This window comes from Heloderma suspectum, chromosome 7 (assembly GCF_057233095.1).
Source record: "Heloderma suspectum isolate Gila_16-S chromosome 7, 16-S_ref, whole genome shotgun sequence".
NCBI lineage: Eukaryota > Metazoa > Chordata > Lepidosauria > Squamata > Helodermatidae > Heloderma > Heloderma suspectum.
The window spans coordinates 26,439,054-26,464,574 of record NC_139464.1 but is presented as its reverse complement, the minus strand read 5'-3'; the positions used below and the strand labels follow the sequence as shown (position 1 = coordinate 26,464,574).

The 25,521-nt window shown below is 44.0% G+C and overlaps 1 protein-coding gene across 2 annotated transcripts in view; it reads right to left on the bottom strand.

The window, feature by feature from the left end:
- Positions 1-25,521, bottom strand: part of WASHC1 (WASH complex subunit 1) — a 72,562-nt gene that overhangs the window by 19,389 nt on the left and 27,652 nt on the right. For both annotated transcript variants that reach the window (XM_084809368.1, XM_084809367.1), the window contains 2 exons: positions 25,173-25,327; positions 1,388-1,499 (listed from right to left, as the gene is read on the bottom strand). In XM_084809368.1, the coding sequence (XP_084665494.1) occupies positions 1,388-1,499; positions 25,173-25,321 (261 nt within the window). In that variant the 5' untranslated portion in view covers positions 25,322-25,327. The remainder of the gene's footprint in view (positions 1-1,387; positions 1,500-25,172; positions 25,328-25,521) is intronic.

The window sequence follows — 25,521 nt, the reverse complement described above, 5'->3', positions numbered from 1 at the left end:
AAAGTTCTTCAAGCCCAGCGTCGCTTTGTCTTAGAAAATAAGCCCCCAATTCCCATCACAGAAGTTTATCCTTTCCAACCAAAAGATGAAGTATGGGTTAAAAAGTAAAAAAATGACCCTTTGACTCCCAGATGGAGAGGGCCAAAAACTGTTATACTTTCCACCCCCACAGCTGTGAAAGTAGCTGGAGTTAAACCCTGGATACATTGGACACGAGTCAAGAGAGCAAGGGGGGGGGGGAGTGGACTGTGACCAGAAATCCTAAAAATCCTTTAAAAATTATTGTGAAAAAGCAGTAAGAAGACTCAGGCTAGACCTTACTGTGGGCACACCGGAAGACTGTCCACCCTGCGTATGGTCAGACCTGCAACTGGGGAAAATTGAAGAAGGGGACTAGACCCTACTGCAGCTAGCCAGGTGAATAGCTGCCCAGCATACGGTCAGATCCCAAAGAAGATCAAATATGCATGTTGTAGTGTTAGTGGTGTTGTATTATAGTTCCTTAATAAGGTGTGAAAAAGGGGGGTCTGCCCCTGGAGGGGGAAGTTTGTCCCAGCGATTCACTGATAATTACTGGCTTCACTTGGCTAACATCACTGGAGTAAAGCATTGTTCATCCTAATTCTACCAGTGTTGTTCATAGAGATACTGTTATGCCTTTGCATTCCTTGTCTTATGCGCTGTTTAACCAATCTGTTTTATGTCTCGGCTAGTAAAACTGCCGCCCTCTACGCTCTAATAGCCCAACAGGAGGTTAAGCGATATGTATGTTATAAAAGGTTTTGTATGGTGCTTTGCAGACTATTATGAGCATTCGCTTATCAGAAATGCTATAATTGTAACAAAATTATGCATTTAAGGGGGGAATGTAGCAGCCATATCGGGGGTCAGACTAAGTAGCCTCATGCAGTCTCATGCTTCATGTTCTTGCTGGGCTCTTGCTCTCTGAAATATATGTTTGTAAGCTGACGAGACGCAGGAATCTCTTATCTTGTCAACAAAGGCTAAGGTCAGCATAGAGTTGTATATCATGTTCTCTGCTGTTCTCTCCTTATCATGGCTACCCTATAACCCATTTCTTGTATTATAAACAACGGTGCTAAGAGAAGAAATGTTGAGGACTGCAACCCCACATGGGAGGGAGAGGAGGAGCCGTTTCATATGTGTCATAATGTCTAACACATTGCTTTTATAATGTGCCTCGGGGCTTTTGGCTCTTCGGAAGTGATTCCAGGCTTAAGCCTGCGCGTTAAATAAAGAAAAACTCTTTTTCCTTCACTCCGTGGTCTCTCTGACTCTGAGTTCTGCAACATTGTTTCATTTGGCCATTAGTCATGGTGTGACAGCTGTGGTACAGTTCCAAAGAGCAGCTACAAGCATCTACTACCTTGATCGCCTTCTTGCTGCCCTTGATCTTCTCAATTTTGGCTTGAGCAAGAGTGACTCTCTCATCGATGGCCCGCAGCTGTGTCCAGCTGGCCTCCACTTGTTGGGAAATCCTAAGAATGAATGAATGAACTTGTTTGTTTTATAACAACATTTATTAATCAACCAACAATAAAAGGTCTCTGGGCGATGTACGGATTAAATAAAACCAAGTCACAGTTCCAATAAAAATGCCAGTCATTAAAAACAGCACCGAAAGCCAATTCCCCCCGCCCACAATAACACGAGCAGTGAGGCATAGATGGGCACAATTTTGATAGCAACCACATAATACAGAGCGCCACACAAATATAACAGCAGCAGCAACCCAACTTTCAAGCAAATGTCTAGATCAGCCTTCCCAAACCTGGTGGTGCCCTCTGGGTGTGTTGGGCTACAACTTTCATCATCCCCAGCCTGCTTGGCCAAAGGCTGGCTAGGAATGGTGGATGTTGTAGTCCAACACATCTGGAGGGCACCAAGTTGGGAAAGGCAAACCACTCACAGAGAAGTTGCTCAACTAGGACAGTACAAGAATTTTGTTTATGTTTGCAAATGATGCAAACACGTCCTGTTTGCAATTGCTACGTGAACAAGAGTATCATTTTCAGGAAAAAATTGCGATTTACTGAACTTGCATTCATATTTGAAAATGTGCGCTTCTATGCACATTCTTATTCACCCATCCCTATGCTCAACCACTTGCACTTTTCTGGTGGTTAAGACTCTCTCTCTCCCTCTCTCAATCTGTCTCTCTCTCTCTCTCTTTCCAGAACCACCTGAAGTACATCTATCTGGTTACATTTGTCTAATCCATTTTGTCTGCTGTACTGGGCTCCTGAATAGCTGAGTTTTCTTTCTTGAATTTTATGCAGTTGCATTCACAGTCCTTTCGAGTCCCAACCAACTTGAAGATGTGTTTATTTATTTGATTTATACCCTGCCTTTCCACCAAAAATGGCACTCAAGGTGGCTAATGATAACATACAGATGAAAAACAAAATCCTAATTAAAATGTAACATAAAAACAGATCCCTCAAAACACAATAAAATATTTGGCCCTGTTTGGCAGCCATTCAACCACTGCCTCACGTTTGAGACAGACAGGCAGTAGAAGGGCCGAGCGAGCAGTGGGGCTAAGGGATAGAAAGTAGCAAACAGCAGGTGCATTAGAAAAGGAGTGGAATAAAGCTCTGCTGGGGAAGAGTCAAGGGAATGCAGCCAGTAGGAGAGAGTTTGGTGGGCCCCTCTATCAGGGCTTTGACTCTGCTCCAAGGAACTTGGTTCAGTTTGAAGCAAGATACAAGTGTTGACGGTCTGCGCTGAAGAACTAACATTGCTTCCTTCCCCACCTGAGCTTTTTCCCCACATTAAGATGCTTTCTTCCATCACCCCAACTTAATCCTTCTGAGCTTTGGCATTTCCAACAAAACCTTAGCCTGAGGCATATCTAAGAGCTGAGACAGTTAGTAATCCAATCGCTACTGAACAAGCAAAGTTTTAAAAATGATCGCTACTTCTGTTTTAATAATCCAGTGAATTCACAACTGGATGTTTTAACCCAGATTCCTGCACTGAGCAGGGGTTCGGACTTGATAGCCAAATGGCCTCTTCCAACTCTATCATTCTATGAACACTCATGAAGAGACCCTAAAAATAAAAACTGTAAAAATGCATGCTACACATTTTGAGTATATTATATTTGTATGTTTATTATATTTGTCATCCCTTGCGTACACACACACCACTTAACCTGGGAGGCCTCCTTCCATGGTATCATCTATCCCTCCCTATCTTATTCCTTCATTTGTATGAGTTTGATCTTGGAAAACAACTGATTAAGAAATGGGGTGCCCTGGCTGGGAGCAACCCATCCCATGCTCAGGCATAAAGTTCTTGCTCCTGTGCTTCAAGATGAAGTGAGAGATCCCAAAAGGATTATAATTAAAAAATGCTAAGGCAACTTTACTACACCCTACAGCTGACCCTACACTTGTGGCTGCTTCTGGTGTGGCTACGAACAAGAACACATTGATCCCTAAGTGCTGCTTCACATAGCATGTTTGTTTTATTTTTTGTATCTTAAACATTTTATATCATGTTTTTACTATGTTGTATTTTGGGTTTTAATTTTGGTGAACCACTCGGAGAGCTTTGGCTATTGGGTGGTATCGAGATGAGATAAATGAAACGAAACGAAATGATATCGTCCAGTAGTTCTATCTATAAAAAGGGGGAAGAACTGCACACTTGAGCCTCCCAGCAATGCCCCCCCCCCCGCCCACAAAGCAATCTTTTATGATCATATGAAGCTGCCTTTCTCTGAACTGGACTAATGGCCCACCTAGTCCAATTTTGTTTATTATGACCGGAAAGGACAATCTGTGGTCTCTGTGCTGCTACTAGAGATCACAACTCAAACTGCCAGAGACCTTATGCACGCAAAGCACGTGCTCTACCACTGAACTAGAAGGCCCTCATCTTACGCCTTTTACATTTAAATTCCCTTTCAGTCCTCACTAGTGTGTGAGTATTGTCAGTGTCCCCAATCCAACTCAAGTTAGTCACACTTGTATCCCATTGACAGCAATGGGGATAATTGTGACTAAGGAGGGAATACAGACAACCACTAAACACAACTGTGGTGAACCTCAGGCTTAAGGGCCAAACCTGGCCCTCCGAGGGTCCCCAGATGGCCACACCCCCTTCCCCTCATCACCAGGCACTCCCCACTCCTTCCCGCAACTGCCTATCATTTGGTGGTCTCCAGGCCTTTGTGAGATTTGTTTCCCACCCTAAAAGGTTGAAATGCCTCCCCTAAAGCTTAGTAACTGGCAGCTTTATGTTAAAAGATGCTGGCGGTTTTTGCATTTTGACATCACCCCTTTTGCCTTTGGCTCTGCTGACCACTTGAATACGGCCCCCAAGAGCTTTTCAGAAACTGAATTCGGCCCTCGGGCTGAAAAGAGTTCAACACCCCTGAAATAACAAGTGGTGACTCACCATACTGTGCATGTGACCACTTGGTAAGCTAGTCATTGGCACTGTTTCCCTCTTCCCATTCCCCCTGCTTCCTTAGAACTGTGCATCAGGTGAAGTATGGTACAACTGGCGTTGCCAAGAGGCAGACCCATGCAGAACATGTCCTTACAAAGTGGGTATGTGCACTCCAGGAACAGCACTTGGCAAATGGTCATCTGCATTCCCCCCGATTTACGATGGACTGGGGTCTGCCATTAGTATGGTACTGGCATAGAATGTTGCATCCACTTTTGACCCCACGTGTTTGCGGAACTTCAAGGCTTCCTTGCATTAGCCAGCCAGAACAAACCACACCACACCTCCTCTCTAAACATTGAACAAGCAAAAGTACCAGCCCCTTGCATGAAAAATCAATGTCCCTTCAGAATACATTCAGAAACAGAGACCCGTGGCAGTCATTCAGAAGCAGATAAATGTGGGATACCTGCAGCAAATAAATGAATATGTACTGAATATTTCCCCGATTTGCAATGGCACTGGAAGATAAATACATTCAAGACTGAAGGACAGAGATCCTGCGGTGATGGGGGTGGGGCAGATAACAACCTTTGACAGATCAGCTCTCCGTTGCAAAGCAGGCAGGACACTTAGTATGCAGGCTGTCCCGATTCATCATCACTCACCTATCTCACTTCCAGTATTCTTTCTAGACTGAACATGAACTAGTGTGGCAATTTAGAGAATAACTTACATGCAAATGGTTTTTGGGTACATAGGGCAGTATCCTGACCTGATCCAGAAAGGAGTGTTTCCGCTCATTTCGGGGCTTTCTATAGGAAGCCTTAAATTTCTGCTGCAGAAGTGGTGGGTCCCGGTTGAGCAATGGAATCGGTGGGTGCGGCTGCTTGCACAACAGCCCCGCTGGATAGTGCCCATAACTGCTATGATGGTGTACAGCAACCTTCCCCAACCTGGCCTGCTGTTTGGACACTGCTAGTTTTTATAACCTGCTTGATAGGATGATTATTTTATAGGGTATATTTTACATTGTTCTGTATGTTACATTGCTTCAAATATCTTAACACAGGAAAGCAGGATAGGAATTTTTAAGAAGTACCTCATAGAGATAGCAGTTTCCTAATCCAGGGAAGATGAGCTTAGAGCCAGTGGGTCAGAACAGACCTCCAAATAAATTTTGTATTAGATCCCTGCCCCATTCCAGTACAATTCCTAACAAGTTTTAAATCAAGCTGTGGTTATTTCCTTGACAGTTTCCCTCATAAGAAGAAAACAGCTTTGTAAAGCTGGAAAGAGGCCACGAGACTCTGCTTCTTGAACACCTCTCTGGGGGCTTCACATGTGACGCTGCAGGATTCCTCCCCAGAAGAAATGAGAAGCCTTTGTTGCTATGTGCTGCTGATAATGACGTATAGCAGAGGTGTTGAACCTCTTTCCGTTCAAGGGCTGAGAAGTGCTCAGAGACCACATTCCAGTGGTGGGCGAACCAAAAGAAGTGGGACCAAAGGCAAAAGGGGCAGGAGCAAAGATACAAAAAACACCAGCGTATTGTAGTGTCGAGCTCTTCCTGACAGTAACTAACATTAGGAAAAGCATTTCAACTGTTTAGAAGGGAGGGACTGCATAAAACCTGGGAACCAGCAATTGATGATTGGGGGAAAGTGGGTGGGGCTACCTGGGAAACCCCAGGGGCCAGATTTGGCTCCCAGTGGACCTGAAGTTCTGCACCCCTGATTTACAGATCCCAAGTTTCACACACTTCTGGTCCTCAGCCACCAACAGAGATGCCTTGAGAACACAGAACTTTGCCTTCCTTGTTTTAAACTCTTGATTCTAATGAAATTTTGAACCTGATTATTAAACCAAATTGCTTTCAAAAGTTTAAGGGACCAGAGTGCTTCGGCAATTGCGCAGTATAGAAATGTATAAATAAATAAATAAATAAATAAATAAGCAAGCAAGCAAGCAAACAAGCAAGCAGTAGACTGGGAACAGCTCAATTTAAAGTCTTCTAGGCACAATACCGATGGGGTTTCAAACACAACCCTCCAGCAGCAACCATTCATCCCTGTACAAACAGCCTTTTTTTCAGATTGCAGTCCCTAAATTTAGGATGGGAAATCCCCAGTTATCAACTCAGAGGCAAAGAGGTACGTGTGGAAAGAGTACCAGCTGTGGCAGTGACACAATGGGATCCTGGTCGACCACCCACAATCTAAGTGGCCCTCTGGTCAAACTAGCTTTCTGGCCAGGACATAAGACTCAGCAATGTAGGCACTGTTTCACACATGACACAACAATATCACTGGACAGCTAGTGTGGTGTAGTGGTGAGAGTGTTGGACTGGAAGCCAGGAGATCCAGGTTCTAGTCCCCACTTGACCATGGAAGCTCACTGGGCGACTTTGGGCCTGTCATATACTCTCAGCCCAGCCTACCTCACAGGGTTGTTGTTGTGAGGATAAAATGGGGAGGAGGAGAATACTGTAAGCCACCTTGGGTTCCTTGCAAGAGGAAAAACGGTGGGATATAAATGCAATAAATAAATGAAAGAATAAAATCGATTTGAGTGTTTGAAAGCTATTGGCCACAATCGCCAAATGGGATCTCTGTGTTGAGCAGCTGAATACCCCTGAATACCAGTTCATGCCCTGGTTTGTTGGCTTCTGGGAAGTTTCTAGTTAGCCAGTTTTGGAAACAGGATGCTAGGCTAGATGGAACTTTGGTCTGGCCCATCAGGGCTCTTCTTATGTCCCTATTCTATGCTGTCTACTGACGACCCAATACATTGTATTTCCACACTTTGGCTCATCCTTGTCAATGTACAATCCAGAGCATAACTTTGAGCTTCGACACTCTTCGCTTAATTATGCACTGCATTGTCTTGGACAGGATAAGGCTTTGATGTGTTGGCAAAGGCTATTAACACTGCATTTGATGGACATAAGAACAGAAGAGGTACCTGAATAAGACAAAGCCACCATGCCAGGAGTCAAGAGAGTGAAAGCCAGAGTGCTTCATAAGGTCTGAATTCATAGGGCAGTGCAGGATTAAGGATGGATCAGAAATCTGCTCTCAGTAAGGATGTGCCAAGCTTCTTGACAGACAAGCTTTTATGAGCAGGCCAGCCAATGCTACCTGCCTTAAGGAGATCAGTCACCGAAAGGTCATTTGCAATCAGCAGCTGGGTCCTAGGCATGAACAATCAACCAACTATAATTCACTCCAATAAAGAGAGGGGCCAGAAAGAATGGGAGGAGGTTAGGCAATTACATCTGAACATCAGAAACATCAAGAGAAGCTGTGAAGGAGACCTCCCTAGAATACCAAGCAACTCCAATTTCATGTCTCAAGTACAAAAGTAAATGATCAGTCAAGGAGAAAGAACATTATGGAATGGAATGAGAAATGAACAGCACAGGAGGATAAAACAGCTCAAGTATTAAATGACTTTTCCCTAAGACCTACTGCATATGTATGGAATAGGTAGTAAAAGGGAGGCCAAGCAGAGGGAGAGCTGGTCAGGGACGCAGGCCTTGAAACTGAGCAGATGGCAACAGGAACATCCTGTAATTTTGTATGTTTGCAAGCAAACCCAACACAGGCAATTCTGAAGCCAGTTTTGTAACATGTAAGATGGTAAACTGAGCATGAGCGCACGGCAGAATTCATGGCGGAGAACTCTCAGCTGTCCTCTTACAAATGCTAGACCAAATGGGAATGGCACAGAAGGCTTCTTTGCACCAAGTCATGAGCAGTGAAAGAAAGGCCTAAAGAATTAGTCCCAGCTCTCAGACAATGCTAGCTTTGACTCAGGCCAAAGTTAATGGGGTTACCGTGGGCTGCGTATATGCTACAATTACATTCAAGTGCAGAAAAAGCACAGACCTTGACAGTGAGCAAGGAATTCAGCACACATGGATGCTCAGCTTAAGCACTGCACTATGCAAGCAGTGGCTGGTGAAATCTCAGAAGCCCGAGGGGAGGTGGTCAGTAGGATTTCCACTATAGCTGTCCATCTCTCCACACAACTAGCAGGAGCAAAATAAAGGAAAATATGGATATTTCCTCAATTTGCATCATTTAGCCAAAATATTTCAGCTTTTATTTGTATAGATTTTTTTTAACAACATAGCTATAGCCCTAGGCTTTTAAGATTAGGTCAATAGCGGCCTCATGGGAGAAGAAATAACTTTTTTACAAAGAGTTCTAAGAATATAGATGGTGAAATGGAAATATACACATGTCTATACTGTAAATCAATTTTCCAGCCACCCTGAATGCAAACCCCAGCCAAAGGTTCAGCTGCTTAAACCCGCTGCCCTTTGGATTCTGGAATATATGCTAAAACTTTCAACAGTTCCAGACATTCCCTTTTGAACTCCAACCTACTCCAACTTTCTGGCAAAGGCTTTCCAGAGCGAGGAGAGGGCGGGAGCCACTGCTGCCCTTGCCCATCCAATAAACCCCCAGCACAGCTTCTTCCACAGAGCCTATTATTGACTCATGAAAGTACAGAAGGAATCAGCATACACTTGCAATTTATGACTGCTTAAGGATGCATTTACAAGTCCATTATAAATGCCAGTTTCACACCAAAAGTTTGAAAGGCAGCAAATTACAGTGAGTGTTTCCCCGCAGAAAAGCCAAATAAGTTCAAGTATTCTGTCATAAGGGGAAAAACACCTCAGCCCTACTTGTTTGCCTTCTGCTCTTTTCCCCCTTTCACATTTAAAACAGCTTCTTCGCATCTTATTTCATGTCTGAGCAAGTGCAATCAAAAACCTGATGGGAAGAAATCCCGTGAGAAAACGTAATCAAGATTTCTTCTTTTCCCCCATTAAGCTATTGGTTATTATCCTAATTAATGTTTATCACACTTTGATTACTCCTTGAGCCTGATTTGCAGGTGCTAGCAGACAGTCCCACTTTGGAAGGTGCTAAACTGCCTTCCGGAGCTTGTGAAGATCAGAGCTGTCAGGAACTGTGTGTGCGCATGTCTGCGCGTGCACACACACAGCAGGATCTTTTGTGCAGCACACTGCAGAGGAATGTTCTCGCCCTATAAAATTTGCCTTGGTTTCCGAACTCTTCATCCCAGTGAGCACTGCTCAGAGTTACAAAGCAGCAATTCCCAGAGCCTTGTTTCATGTTATCTTCATGGCGTGTGCACTGCTGCATTGCTGCTCCTTCCTGCGAGGCGTGGGAAATGTCAGAAGCCCTGGGCCATGTAGGACAAATCCACAATGCAGCTCCTTCCTGTGGAACCAGGGCCCCAGATTCTGGACGGGTGATGCCAAAACAGGGAGAATCTATGACAGGGGTGGGCAACTTCTGGTGATCCAGATGTTTTGGCCTACAACTCCTATCATTCCTTACTTTTGGCTTTGCTGGCTAAGGCTGATGTGAGTTGTAGACCAAAACATCTGCAGGGCAATAGGTTGCCCACAACTGATCTATGGCATGGGCTCCACCCATGCGGCTCAAAGTTTCATTCCAACATTACCTGAGCAGCACAGAGAGGAGCTGCATGGCTAAACATCAAGAAGAGCCTGCAGCTGTTCTAATAGAGACCCACCAATTTTGTCTTCCTTTAGAGCACAGGGGGACAACTTGTGGACCTCCAGATGTTGTTGGATTGCAGCTCCCATCAGGTCTACCCAGCCTAGACAATGGCAAGGGATGATGGGAGTTGCAGTCCGACAACATCTGGAGGGCCAAACCTTCCCCATCCCTGCTTTAGAGGCAACTTGTCAACCTATTTTTCGCTATGTGAAATTATCAATTCCAAAAAATATGTGATTCATGTTAGATATAGATTAACCTTTCAAGCACCTGAAAGAAGAATTCTGAAAGACCTACAAATAAGAATGGTTACCAAAAAAAAGAGGAAACAATAAAGGAGATAATAAGTTTAACAAAACTGATGGGGTATCAAAAGAGACTAAAGAAAAACTGTAGAATGCTGGGAACAAACCTTAACATATATTAACAACTTTATTGGGGCTACTAATAACCATTAATATTTATATTTGTTGTTCATTCAGTCACTTCCAACTCTTCGTGACTTCATGGACCAGCCCACGCCAGAGCTTCCTGTCAGCCATCACCACCCCCAGCTCCCCCAAGGTCGAGTCTGTCACCTCCAGAATATCATCCATCCATCTTGCCCTTGGTCGGCCCCTCTTCCCTTTGCCTTCCACTTTCCCTAGCATCAGCATCTTCTCCAGGGTGTCCTGTCTTCTCATTATGTGGCCAAAGTACTTCAGTTTTGCCTTTAATAGCATTCCCTCAAGTGAGCAGTCTGGCTTTATTTCCTGGAGGATGGACTGGTTTGATCTTCTTGCAGTCCAAGGCACTCTCAGAATTTTCCTCCAGCACCACAGTTCAAAAGCATCTAACTTCCTTCGCTCAGCCTTCCTTATGGTCCAGCTCCCGCAGCCATAGGTTACTACGGGGAATACCATTGCTTTAACTATGCGGACCTTTGTTGTCAGTGTGATGTCTCTGCTCTTCACCATTTTATCAAGATTTGTCATTGCTCTCCTCCCAAGAAGTAAACGTCTTCCGATTTCCTGGCTGCAGTCAGAGTCTGCAGTAATCTTTGCGCCTAGAAAGACAAAGTCTGTCACTGCCTCCACGTTTTCTCCCTCTATTTGCCAGTTAGCAATCAAGCTGGTTGCCATAATCTTGTTTTTTTTTAGGTTTAACTGCAACCCAGCTTTTGCACTTTCTTCTTTCACCTTCGTCATAAGGTTCCTCAGTTCCTCCTTGCTTTCAGCCATCAAAGTGGTATCATCTGCATATCTGAGATTGTTAACGTTTCTTCCAGCGATTTTAACTCCAGCCTTGGCTTCATCAAGCCCAGCATGTCGCATGATGTGTTCTGTCTACAGGTTGAATAGGTAGGGTGAGAGTATACAACCCTGCCATATTCCTTTCCCAATCTTAAACCAGTCTGTTGTTCCATGGTCTGTTCTTACCGTTGCTACTAGGTCGTTATACAGATTCCTCAGGAGGCAGACAAGATGATTTGGTATTCTCATACCACCAAGAACTTGCCACAATTTGTTATGATCCACACAGTCAAAGGCTTTAGAATAGTCAATAAAAGAGAAATAGATGTTTTTCTGAAACTCCCTGGCTTTCTCCATTATCCAGCGGATACTGGCAATTTGGTCTCTAGTTCCTCTGCCTTTTCTAAACCCAGCTTGTACATCTGGCAATTCTCGTACCATGAACTGCTGGAGTATACCTTGCAAGATCTTGAGCATTACCTTACTGGCATGTGAAATAAGTGCCACTGTTCGATAGTTTGAACATTCTTTAGTGTTTCCCTTTTTTGGTATGGGGATATAAGTTGATTTTTTCCAATCTGATGGCCATTCTTGTGTTTTCCAAATTTGCTGGCATATGACATGCATTACCTTGACAGCATCATCTTGCAAGATTTTAAACAGTTCAGCTGGGATACTGTTGTCTCCTGCTGCCTTGTTATTAGCAATGCTTCTTAAGGCCCATTCAACCTCATTCTTCAGGATGTCTGGCTCTAACTCACTGACCACACTGTCAAATCTATCCCTGATATTATCCTTCCTATACAGATCTTCCGTATATTCTTGCTATGTTTTCTTGCTCTCTTCTGCTTCTATTAGGTCCTTGCCATCTTTGTTTTTGATCAAACCCATTTTTGCCTGGAATTTACCTCCAATGTTTTTAATTTTCTGGAAGAGGTCTCTTGTCCTTGTTCTATTATCTTCTTCCACTTCTGCACATTGCTTGTTTAAAAATAATTCCTTATCTCTTCTGGCTAACCTCCGGAATTTTGCATTTAATTGGGCATATCTCCCCCTATCACTGTTGCCTTTTGCTTTCCTTCTTTCTTGGGCTACTTATTTAATCTGTTATGTTTATATACTTGAGATGGGAGTTTCTGATTAGATGTGTTTTTAAAACTGTAATTAAAATATGCATTTTAAAAACTATCCCTGCATGTTGCTCCCAACAACTTCTTCACTCAGATTTTAAAAATAGATCAATGGTCCCTATAGTTCAGGTGCTCAGACCTGTTAAAACAGCACAGAGTATTAGGAGCAGGGTCAACACACTAGTCAGTTGACCCATCAAATATTGTCAGTTGACTGATCAGTCGACTGCCTACTGATCACCAAATATCATGTAGGTAGCAGCTTACCTTTTTAATTTCATTATGGTGTGATTGATTGATTGAATTTATATACCACTCCATATCTGACAAGATTCCCAGGTGGTGAACAATAAAAAGAAAGAAAGAATCAAAATCCAGAATTAAAATATTTAAAATCAGATAATGTTATCTAAAACTATGGCTGGTCAGTCAAGGAAAGCTTGTTTAAATAAAAATGTCTCCAGCAGGTGCCAAAAACAAAAAGATGTTGGTGCCTGCCTGACATCAAGAGACAGGGAGTTCCACAGAGAGTCATTTGTTAGCTAGAGGACTGCGGGCAGCTTGCCCCTAGCTCTAAAGAAGTCTGGGGCAAACAGAGGACCATAGTGGGCTAATTTTGAAGTATGGTGAAAAGGGATGTCCATTTATAGTTGTGCAACCCTTTTCCAAAGTAGTTCTGTGTTCAAAAAACCAGCTTACAGGAAGCAGGAGAATATCGACAAGAGCTTTAACAGGTCTGGGAGAGAAACTTAAGGAGATCTTAGTGCAGTTACCATTCAGCTCATAACCTTCAGTGTTAGTTTCTCTACTGATGAAACAGCAGCGGTGGAGCACAGAAAGATCTAATCTGACTGCCTGAGGAATTAAAGCCCATAAAATTGATTTGGAAATATTGAGCAGGTAGTTATATAAATGCACAGACTCTATCATTCTGGAAAAAAAAAGTTGCAAGGTTGGATTTGCAAGATAAGGTTGCACACATCAAATGTTAACTCAGGTTTTTACTAGCATCATAATTTTAAGCAGCATCCCCCCCCCCCGCGCAATACGCTTACCCGTCTTTTATCATAATGGTACTTACAAATGTGTACTGATTGAATTACCGAGGATATCCCTTAACATATTAGGTTTCTTCCATGTACACTGAAAATATAATAGACAGGCATTTGAAAAACTTCCATACTGGTATACTTGTCAGAAAAAAGGAAGAACCTCCACGTTGAGATAAACACTTTGGGTTTCTTGCTATGTGGTGTGCGTGTGCACACAACAGCTCTCTGGGGAGAGACTCCAGGGCTTAGTTCAGCCTTCCACAACCCAGTGTCCTACAGATGCCTTGGACTACAAATCCCATAATCCTCAGTCAGTGTGGGCAATGGTCAGGGATGATGGGAGTTAATAGTCCAAAACATGTGGAAGGCACCAGGTTGGGGAAGACTGGTCTAGCTGTTACTGAGATGGAAAAGGTGTGGCTGGCCTGTACTACCTCACACTGCAAAGTGGGGACTCGCATGACTGAAACGTTCCTCCACGCACAAAAAATCCATCTATGGTATATACAAGAAAAGAGTCCTAGCCTACCCTTCTCCATGACATGGCAGTTTTCAATATGGATGGATTTGGATTTTGGAATGGGGGAGTATTCAGTCATGTCAACCCCCAGTTCTATGTCTGATTGTCCCATGTCAGACAGAGGTTTTCTACCCCAGTGAGAACTGGGCTGCCTCAGCAGAGAGTACTAATGTTTGATTGCCTTTAAGATTTTGTGCCTGAATGTTGTCCAGATGAAACGACTTCATGCTTCTAGGCACAAGCTCATGCTTTTGGTCATTGGATTTCCTGTAGTCTAAAGATCCGGCCAATGATATATGCCAGCATCAATCACTGCAACATGTTTATAATTATTGATCGTGTTTCTGATACCAGTATATAATACCACGGTCCTCACTTCAAATCTACAAGTCTTTTTGTGCTATTAGTAAATTGGCACCATAAATTAACACCATAACAATGTATTCACTGGAATAGTGTTCTCAAACACGTGCAAAACAACAGTTAAGTACATAAAATATAGCCAATTCTTGCTCCTGCTCTGCCTTTGCCTCACGTCACTCCACCTTCAACTGCAAAGGAGCCTCGCTTGACACTGCAGGTAGTGGCCGTGTCTATTAAGGGTGCAATCCTATGCATGTTTAGACAGAGAAAAGGCCTACTACAACTCCCAGCATTCCCCAGCCAGTTGTAGGCCTTTTCTCTGTCTAAACATGCGTAAGACTGTGCCCTAAGTTGCTTATTCGATGTACAGTTCCAAGTTGCTATGGGGTTTGATAGGGAAAGAACTACTGTATTCAAAGTGTTTCACATACATTAATCCTTAAACAACCCTGTAAGATAGGCCACAGTTATCCCCATATAATATAACACCCAGAAAGGACTGAGGGTGAGGGAAATAGCCATTCTGTTTCTCTTAAGTCACAAGACAGATTTCTTCTCCCCCAAACTACACAGTTTTGCTCCTTTTCACGAGTCTGCTAACAAAAGACGTTTTGTGTTCCTGAAGCCTCAAACCTTTCTAATTTCAGACAAAGCCCATTGACAGTACCACATTTAGTCAAAAAAGGAAGGCGGGGGGGGGGGGGAACGTAATCTGCCAGCCAAGTGTGAAGAGCAGACCTTTCGCACTTCTTCCTTCCCTCCCCACTTTATTGCTGGGAGTTTGCAGCAATAGATATTTCAAGCCACAGAGTGTTATATTACCAGACAGTTCCCTCCTCAGTAAACCTCTGATGGAAGTCATGCCTGTAAAGTGAAGTGACTTCTTTGAATCTCCTCCTTCGGGGCTGAATGAATGGAAGAAACTCTCTCATAAGAACAGAATGTAACATTAATCCCAGTGGGAGGGCTAAGTGGTTGATTGTGATGGGAAAAGACACACCCACCCTCTTTTATTAGGATAATCAAGACTGGTAGTAGAAACCTGCAGGTGATGTCTTCTTGGGGGACCCAAGAGTCCGGAAAAGGGTGGATGAGTGGTCCATCACACTATCAAAGATAAACTATCACAGGTGAGAGTGTTTCTGAATTATTTAAAGTGTGTGTAAATCAGATTGATATTGAGATGATTGTTCATTTATTCATGGCTGCTAAGAATCTGAATTTCTTCATTGCCTCTTCTGCTATCTGACTGGCTCTTAATGATGTGGGATGTAACAGTCCAAAGCTCATGTATTATTTACAAGCATGTGAAAATCATTCCTGTGCGTTGGATCCAACCCTTGCACCAACAGATGTCCACTGGCACGATGGGGGCTTCCCTGTCCTTTCCTCCCCCCTGCACATGACCAAAATCTGCTCCAGAGGGTCCGTCAACCCTCTAGAGCAGATCTGGGGGGCACAAGGGGGAAATCTGTTCCACCAGTGGTTCCCTCCTGCTGGTGAAGTGACATAACTGGATGCTATTCTATGACACTAAATTTGTGAGGAACTGGTCATCACATCAAACAGATGGGCAACAGATCCAGGACAGACAAAAGTGCTTCTTCATACAAAGCAGAATTGAAGTACGGAATTTACTGCCACAGGATGAAGTGGTAGCTACTTACTTACATGGCTTTAAAGATGGATTAAGACAAATTCATGAAGAATATAGATATATCAATGGCTGCTGGCCACGATAGCTAAATGGAACTCCATATGATAGGCATATGATCAAGGAACACCTAATTACTTTGAATGAGTTCAAATCTCCAGGGTCAGATGAACTGCATCCTAGAGTAATAAAGGAACTCGCAGAAGAACTCTCAGAACCACTGTCTGTTATCTTTGAGAAATCATGGAGGACGGGTTAAGTGCCAGATGATTGGAGGAGGGCTAATGTTGTCCCTATCTTCAAAAAGGGAAAAAAGGAGGAACCTGGGAACTACACACCAGTCAGTCCGATATCAATCCCCGGGAAAATACTGGAGCAGATTATAAAGCAATCCATCTGTAAGCACCTTGAAAACAATGCAGTGATTACTTGAAGCCAACATGGATTTGTCAAGAACAAATCCCGCCAGACGAATCTGATCTCATTTTTTGATCAGGTAAACTTCCTTGTGGACTGTGGGAATGCTGCGGACATTATATACCTCAAATTCAGCAAAGCTTTCGACAAAGTGCCCCATGATATCCTGATGAGCAAACTAGCTCAAAGTGGGCTAGATGAAACAACGATCTGGTGGATCCACAGTTGGCTACAGAATCGGACTTAAAGAGTGCTTATCAATGGGATTGTCTCAAACTGGGGAGAGGTAACGAGCTGGGTACCGCAGGGCTCAGTCCTGGGCTCAGTGCTCTTCAACATTTTTTATTAATGACTTGGAGGAGGAGGTGCAGGGAATGCTGATCAAATTTGCAGATGACACAAAATTGGGCAGGATAGCTAATACCCTGGGAGACAGAAACAAAATTCAAAGTGATCTTGATAGACTGGAGTGCTGGGCAGAAAACAGAATAAAATTTCATTGGGATAAATACCAAGTTCTGCACTTAGGAAAAAGATACCAAATGCACAGTTACAAGATGGGCGATACTTGGCTCAACAACACTACAAGGATCTTGGAATTGTTGTAGATCATAAGCTAACAAAGATATGAGCCAACAATGTGATGTGGCTGCAAAAGAGGCAAATGCTATTTTTGGGTTACATTAATAAAGGTATAGCTTCCAAATCACGTGAAGTACTAGTTCCCCTCTACTCAGCACTGGTTTAGGCCTCATCTGGAGTACTGTGTCCAGTTCTGGGCACCACACTTTAAGAAGGATGCAGACAAACTGGAGAGGGTTCAGAGAGGGCAACGAAGATGATCAGAGGACTGGAAATAAAGCCCTATGGGTAGAGGCTGAAAGAACTGGGCATTTTTAGCCTTGAGAAGACTGAGGGGAGAGAGGATAGTGCTCTTCAAGTACTTGAAAGGTTGTCACAGAGAGGAAGGCCAGGATCTCTTCTTGATCATCCCAGAGTGCAGGACACGGAACAATGGGCTCAAGTTACAGGAAGCCATATTCCGGCTGAACATCAGGAAAAGCGTCCTGACTGTTAAAGCAATATGACAATGGAACCAATGACCCAGGGAGGTGGTGGGCTCTCCCACACTGGAGGCATTCAAGATGAGGCTGGACCAGTGGTGTAGTGGAGGCAGAGCTCACAGGGGCGCAGCCCTGGAACATTTTAATTAGCAGAGACTCTGATGTCATCTGCCACCCCCCTCAGAATTCCGTTCCCTCTGAGCTTAGCTGCGATCCTCACTGCAGCTGTGTGGGGAATTCGTTTTCCAAGCAACAAGATATTGTTGCATGTTGGAATGCAAAGTCTTTGGGATGACTTGGTCTGGAATGGGCAATTAAGACCTATGTTGACATGGATCGACACAGCTGCCTGAAATTTTTGGACTGCCCTTGGAGACTAGCACAATGAGCTCCTGCATTTCCAGATTTACCACTATGCCACTGTGCATGTGTGCGTGGCATGCGCGCATAGTTAAATCCAGCTGGGTGTGTGGATGTTTCTGTTGGAGGGGGAGTGGGGAGATATAATGAAGGAGCTTAGGGAAGACTAATGGGTAATGTTGGGGCGCTAAGGGAGTGTGCAAGGGGGCTGTTTAAATGAGAAGGGATCTGTCCATGACGGCTGAGTTGAAAGGGTGAAGCTTCCATAGAGTATCATATTTTGAAAACCTAAAATGTTTGTGTCTGAGTGAGTGCGTGAAAAAGTTTTTAACACCCCTGCATTTTTTCTCAGACATCCAATTGAAATAACACTGCCTTACTCTCAGCTGCACTGTTTTTGGATCCCAGTTGAAGGCTGTATACTTACAAGGTTGTATAATCTTAGAAGGGGGCATGGCTGTGACTGTCACGAAGGGACCCTGTACTTCTGAATTTGCCACTACACTACTGGGCTAGACAGCCACTTGTCAGGGATGCTTTGACTTGGATTCCTGCATTGAGCAGGGGGTTGCACTTGATGCTCTTATAGACCCCTTACCTTCCAACCCTATTATTCTATGATTCCTGTATGCCCCTGGATGGCCACTGGGGAAGGTAAGGTGCTAGACTAGATGGACCTTGGGTCTAATCAAGCAGGGCGATTATGTTCTCAAGTCTGGAGCACGAAGCCTTAGGTAATCTACACCACGGTGGGCAACCTGTGGCCCACCAATGTTTTGGCCTGCAACTCCCATCATGCCTTACCACTGGCTATACTGACTAGGAAGTTGCAGCCCAAAACATCTGGAGGGCCACAGGTTGCCCACCCCCGCTCTGGACTCAGGAAGACCACCTGGCTGCCCTAAAGCAGCTTGGCAGGCAAGCACAGCCCCTCCACGTCGAAGGTATTGACCAAGACAATGTATTCGAAGGGATCTGAATGCTTGAAAAGTGCTACATATATTTTATTTATTTATTTATTTATTTCTATACCGCCCAATAGCCGAAGCTCTCTATACATAAATGTTAACTACGATTAGTTTTATGCCAGCACGACGAAAGGAGTTCCTCCGAAGCCTGACCTTCGTATAATGTATGGGGAAAGAAAGAACTGCAGCCAGATTTGCTAAATACACTAGGCATTTAGAATCAAAGTGTGCAAAGGCTAACTATAATCACCCTTATGTGCGGCATTTTCCAGAAACTGACTTGCATGAAGACTAGCTGGCCTAAAAATGATATGCCATGTAGTTGAACTGCTATGGGTTATACATACTCGAGGGACCAGCAGGCAATTTTATTTAAAGATTAATAAAAATATGAACTACAGACTACTGAGGATACTGAATTTAGCTCCTGAAGAAAAATATGTCCACATCATTAGAGCTGCTGTGACATCTTAAGCAGCACTTCATACACACACTGTGAGTACCACTCCTTCCTGGGGAGCTAAGTCATCATGCAGTGATGGTAGATTGAGTTGATCTTATGTGATAAAAGGCTCTGTTCCCCAGAGCAGTGGTCTCTAACTGGTGGGTTATTATCCACAATGGAGTCACCACTACACATTTCGAAGAGTACCAACTATAGTGCATAATCCCAGAGGTGCACTCAGCTATCCACAGCAATGCCACAAGGGATGGATGATGGGAGACATCTGTTTGAATGCATGTTGCTTCATCCCTAGCGACACTGCAAAGGATGCCCTTCCCAAATCTCTTCCAATTTCCATCTGGGCTAGAGTGCACGCAAAGGGAAGCTATGAACATCACTGCACTGTGCTCGAGGGCAAGAGAGAGAAGGAGTACCATATTTTTTGAAAAAGAATCCTACCTGCAACATGGAATGTCATTTTAAGGCCAGGGTCTGAAAACGCTGAGGACCATTGTCCTAGAGGGAAGCTGGAATCAGAACAAGTCACAGGTCCAAAATCCCAACACCCAGGACAAGAGGAGCACAGAGCACAGAGGGTGTAAGAGATCTGAGGGTGCCCACTGTAGGAAATTCTTTTTTGTAGTAATACATCGGAAGGTAATCCAGACTGAATTCTGAGGATGCTAGCCAATTCACATCACCTGCTCCCCACTTCCCCCCCGCCATGTGAGAATACATCCTCTACTTTATTTGGGGAGAAGTCTTCTCACTCAAAGCACAGGATTCTATAGCTTCCCTGAATTATTATGTCAACATCGTCCTGGCAGCATTCAAAGTTCAGCTAATAATTGCTTTAGGCCAAAGTGCCAGTGCTAGAACAGAGACCACTTGTTTTTCAAGTGCCACTAAAAAACTCCTTCAGTTTCTTTTTCAGGAGTGAAGCCTCCCGCCTGCAAAATCTCAGGCTCTTCAAAATGCATGCTGTTTTGATCAAAAGTCGCTTAGCGTGAAATGTGTACACATCGCTATGGGTAGCAAGTGGAGCAAGACAAAAAAAAAACCATTAAGTTTTACCAAGTATTGCTCAGCACCGGGGACAACATTTCAAAGATCTCAAACTGCTAAGGCCAATTCTAGAAGAGCAGCAATGCAAATCTGTGGTGGCAGGAACAACAAATTCTCATGGCACCTTAAAGACTAGTGAATTTATCATGGTTTGAGGCTTTCATAGGCAAGGATTTAATTCATCTGATGTTAAAGGGTGCTTTAAAGAAGGAGTCTGGGGTCTGGTGACTTGTGTACTTAGCGTGACACTGGGAACATTAGTTACCTGAACTGCTGGCACCTGAGATACGGGAGTATGGGAGTCTCAGCTTCGTACTATTTATATGGACTGGTTAAGATTAGTATTGGGAGCTTTGCAGAAGCTCTCAAGAGAGAGGACCTCTGGACGGCACAGGGCAAACCAGCAGATACCTGGGCCTTTCTTGGCAAGGGTTCTCAATGCCTTGCTTCAAAATGCTTCCAAGTGGTCTAGTCCTTGATGCAGATGCTCTAGTCAGCTACCACTCCTTCTCCAGCTTCCTGTTATTGTTTTTAACATGCTAGTGAAGCAAGCAGTAGTCATTTTGCAAGCTCAAGTAAATCTCAGTATCCAGCTTCTGGATCTGTACCCTGGCCTATGTTGAATTGGTTACCCTTGAACACGTGAGCAGGGTATTGTGTGCTCAGTGCGTTAAGAAAAGCACATCAAAATTCTTGCAGTTCTATGCATCATTTATTCTGCTGGCCACAGGGCAGGTAGTTTAAGGCACAGTGGCAGCTAGGTGCTAGTCATATGGAGAGACAAGGAGTTATATAGGGCATTGTTTCCCCGTTCCCTCACCACAGGATTCTTATTCAAAAACTCCCCTGGTCTCTAAGATTTCAGCACACATTTTCAAGGACATCTTTATAACCGTAAGGCCTAGAAACTTTGTTTTTGGAAGTTAAGCTATGAGCCTTGTGATGCTAACTTCTGTGGCTTTCTGTGCTCAAAGCAGAATCGAAGCATCAACACAGAATCCTGTGTGACGGGCAAACCTTTAGGATGGGAGAAAAATCTCTCCTTGTACATTTGTCCCAACACGCTCCCGTGTGGGGCTGATATTTAGGCTCAAAGTTCTTTTGACACATTCACTGCACACGCTGAGCCAGAGTCATTCCTATCCATAACCCCAGCAAACTCTCTCTTTGAAACCTCAAAGCTGAATGCACCTCCCTGATAAGCCACCGCTTTCCTGGAAATATGAGATCTAGACACCTTATCTCAAGAAAGCAGAAAGAAAAAGGTCATTCTCTGCTAAGTGGTGAGATTCTCACCTTGAAAGCTTCCCCTTTGATTGGCACGGAACACCCAAGGTTGTGGAACTTTTAATCAGACGCCTGCATAATTACCAAATCATTATTAATTATATCAGAGAGCTTCAAGGAAAGGCAAAGCAAACAAAAGGCCTGATGGAGTCTCTTCTGCTGTGGAAAAAAATTAGTAATTACAAGGCATAAGTGCACTCAAGAGTGAGGGAGCAGTGCCACGGTTGGCATTCCAAGATCTGAATGTGACAGGCATGCGAAGAGAGTAGAAGGATGCGAAGGCGTTGCAATGTACAGAAATTAAAGAGTCCACCCTGGCTCATACCTTCATGCGCATAACGAATAAGATAATGTCAAGAAAGGGACTGTATGTGTTTTTGGGACTAGCATCTATCTTCCATTGCAAGCATTGCTATCTACCAGGCATCCTTTCCTGTGAGTGCATACAGTGAAGCATCTGGGGCTGCTACCATCCAAATCAGAGCCTGGGTATTAAAAAAAAAATTCACACAAGATGTTTTAAGCAAGTGTTTAAGCAAGGTCGTTGTAATATAATATTACAACGTATTATGTTATTATATTGTTGTAATATTACATTACAACATACTTACACATAAACCCAAGCGCATTTACCACCCTTACTTGCGTCTACCTCTGTGCCACAGTGGTGGGTCGAATGTGGGATTAGCCATTGCTTGCCCTGGGCAAGTATTAATCATAAGGTTGATTCTAGTTGTGTGTGTGTTTTTAGAAAACTGCATATAATCTGCTTGGGATACTTTAGTCATACTTCCTGTATTTTTAACAATTTCATTTTTGTGATTAAACATCCAGTTTCCACAAGCAAAAGATGAAGAGGTGGAATACATGACAATCCTATCTAGAAAGCAGGAGGCCAGGAGTGTGTTCTAAGAGATCAGCTTGTCTTCCCTTGAATGGTACAGAAACACACCTTCAGGGGCTTGGTTTAAATGGGACACCAGGCACTTTTCAAAATATTGCAAATAAACTGGGATGCTGGCACCCGAAACATTATTGCCAGGATTCCCTTTTGCCCCCACTGATCTTCAAACGCCGAATCAAACACAGACAAGAAGCTTCAATCTACAGCTTTTAATTCCATTACCACAAAGGGTCATACAGATGCAAAGTCTCAGTGACTCTCTGTCTGCAAGGAAATGCCTTTCAGGGTGTTCAAAAGGTAGGTGCAAAAGTTGCCCACCATTTGAAAGAAAGGCCGGCTCACTACCTAACTTATGGGGTGGGGAGAGGTCTCTCTCTCATGAGGCTTCTAAGCACCACTGTTCATGCAGGGCCAATTGGGAAGACCTTCTAAGCTCCACCCTGGCCATCTCCCTCTTGGCTCTGTGTCTGCACCTTGCATCTATTAATTCAGACCCGCTAAACACTGCCTCTCCCTGTTCACTGTCTCTCACGGGGGGGGGGGGGGGTGACGAGGGACCTGTCTTCAGCTGGACCTTTGAAACCTGAGGAGCCTGCCTATCTATGTCTGGACTAGCCTGAGAACATAACTCCCCCATGTCTGGCGGTTCCTCTTCAGAATCTGAACTGCTCTCCCCCTCCCTGTGCTCAGAAGCACTCCTGACAATTATGGCCATTGTCATGCACTCCCAGGCCACAGTTCCCTAGTGTGCTAATGTTGCACACATAGATAGGCAACAGTGACCCGGTTTCTACACAATGCTGAGCACATGGAACCCTGTATGGCAGGGGAGTTGAACCTTTTTCAGCCCAAGGGCTGAATTCCATTTTGGAGAAGCTCCCAGGGGCCACATCACAGTGGGAGGTGGGAGCCAAGGGGAAAAGGGGTAGAACCCAAAATGCCAACATATTTTAGCTTAAAGCTGTTACTACCGGTAAGTAAGCCTTAAAATAGCCACGTCGACCTTTCAGAATGAGAAAAAAAACAGTACAAAAGCTGGGAGGCCACCAAACAATTGGTGGACAGGGGAAAGGAGTGCAGCTATCTGGGGAACCCCAGAGGGCCAGATTAGGAGCTCAGGTGGGTCAGATTTGGCCACTGAGCCAGAGGTTCTGCCATATGGGGTACATTCTTTTAAAGATACCTGGTATCATGTTTAAACTGGGAGTTAGTTCATTTCCAAAGCAGGGAGGAATTTCTGTTGATCTCATGAGGGAAAAAAAGCACGACTCCTTTTCTTTTTCTATCATTGTTGTTAAGTTACTTGTGTTAAGATGTTTGTGTCAACTTTAAACAATTATTTATTGGGCAGGCAGACGGTGGACAACTACAAGCCTCTCAATAGTTACCTTGACAAAATGACTGCTGCCCTCTTTAGTGCACAAGACTATTTTGGAACTGTACACAGCCAAGACTGCATCTGTGGTGTGCGTGCAGATGTAGACAGAGAACAACAACAAGATTTCCCAGTTAGTGTGGCTGTTGGTGCAAGAGTACTTAATTTGTCACAGTCTAATACCCAAAATTAACATTGTAAAAAGAGAGAGAGAGAGCAGGAGGGAGAGAACAGTCTATATCACATCCCCCTCTTCAAAGCTCAACTATGTTTGGAAAATGTCACTCTCCACCATCAACACATTCCAAGATGTGGCATTCCAAGCTCCTTGAGCTTTGATAGTCCTGCTGCAACTGGAAGGTTGACTGGTTTCATTTACAGCCTTTATATCTCATCTCTCTATGTTCTCAAGGCAGCAAACAGAAAAGATGCACAACAGTAGCAATTTAATATACTAAAACAATTAAAACCAGCCCTCCCCAACCTGGTGCCCTCCAGTTGTGTTGGACTGCCACTCCCATCATTCCCAGCAACCACGGCCATGCAGACTGAGAATGATAGGAGTAGCAGTCCAACAAATCTGGAGGCCACCAGGTTAGGGAAGGCTGACTTAAACAGTCAGCAATGTCGGAAAAACACGAGTGTCTCAGTGATCATTCAAATACTATAGAAATGACAACCTACTATAGTAATATAACCCTATCTGTACAAGCAGGTAGTTTTTGAGGTTTTTCCTAACACTGGGTAGGAGGAACAAAAGGAAGTCGTTTCATAAACTTGAGGCTCTTGCTGTAAAGGCCCTCCTCCTTGCTATAGATATCCAACTGTAGTACAGGGCCCCACTTAGACCATCTTAACTGGTGGGAAAGGCGCTCCCCAAGATATGTTGGACTAAGGCCCTGAAAGACTAGAAGATCTAACAGTCTTGGATATCAAATTTTTAATGGAAAAAGAAACCAGACTGGATTCCTGCATAGCAGAGGGTGTACCGGAGATGTTCTCAGGAGATGATTATTGCTGGAGCGGTTCCTAGGATATGATATTTTGATCACCTTCCTGGGGAGAAGCAGTGTCCAATGCTTAATTTGTTGGGCAGGAATATCCTCTGCTAGGGGTGTGGGGCAGGACTCCCTGAGGTTGCTGCTTTCACAACACTGGTCCACTATGTAGGGGAAGAGTGGGCAAAGCTAAACTGGAGTCTCCATTGGCCATCTCCATCTCTTGGCCCATCAGGTGTCCCAAGGCTGAAAGACTAGACGGGACATGAAAAAACAGAGAAAACAAGCCACCACTCAATGCAGGGATCCACTTCTTTGCTTCTGACCTCCCAATATAGCCAAACCATACCTGTTGAAGATATCGCCTGAGACTTTCTGCAGGTATTGAAGCGCATCCGCTATCTGATGAATAGCTTCTTCCCTGCGGAGGTCAGGCTGGATGAGTGGAACTGAGTATGTCTGTCCTTCCAAGAAATACTTCTGGGTTACAGCAGCCATTTTTGCCTGAGGAGACAATCAACACGTATTCAGGCTCATACGTATTCAGGCTTTGACTCCAGGAACCTGAGTTTCTAACCTATTCTTTGACCGAATTGCTTAAAATTCCGTTTTTAAATGGAAGCAAGAGGGCACAATGTAGTGCAACGCAGAGGTCTGCAGCAAGAGGCCCTTCAAACTTGGTCATTTTAGCAGTTTTT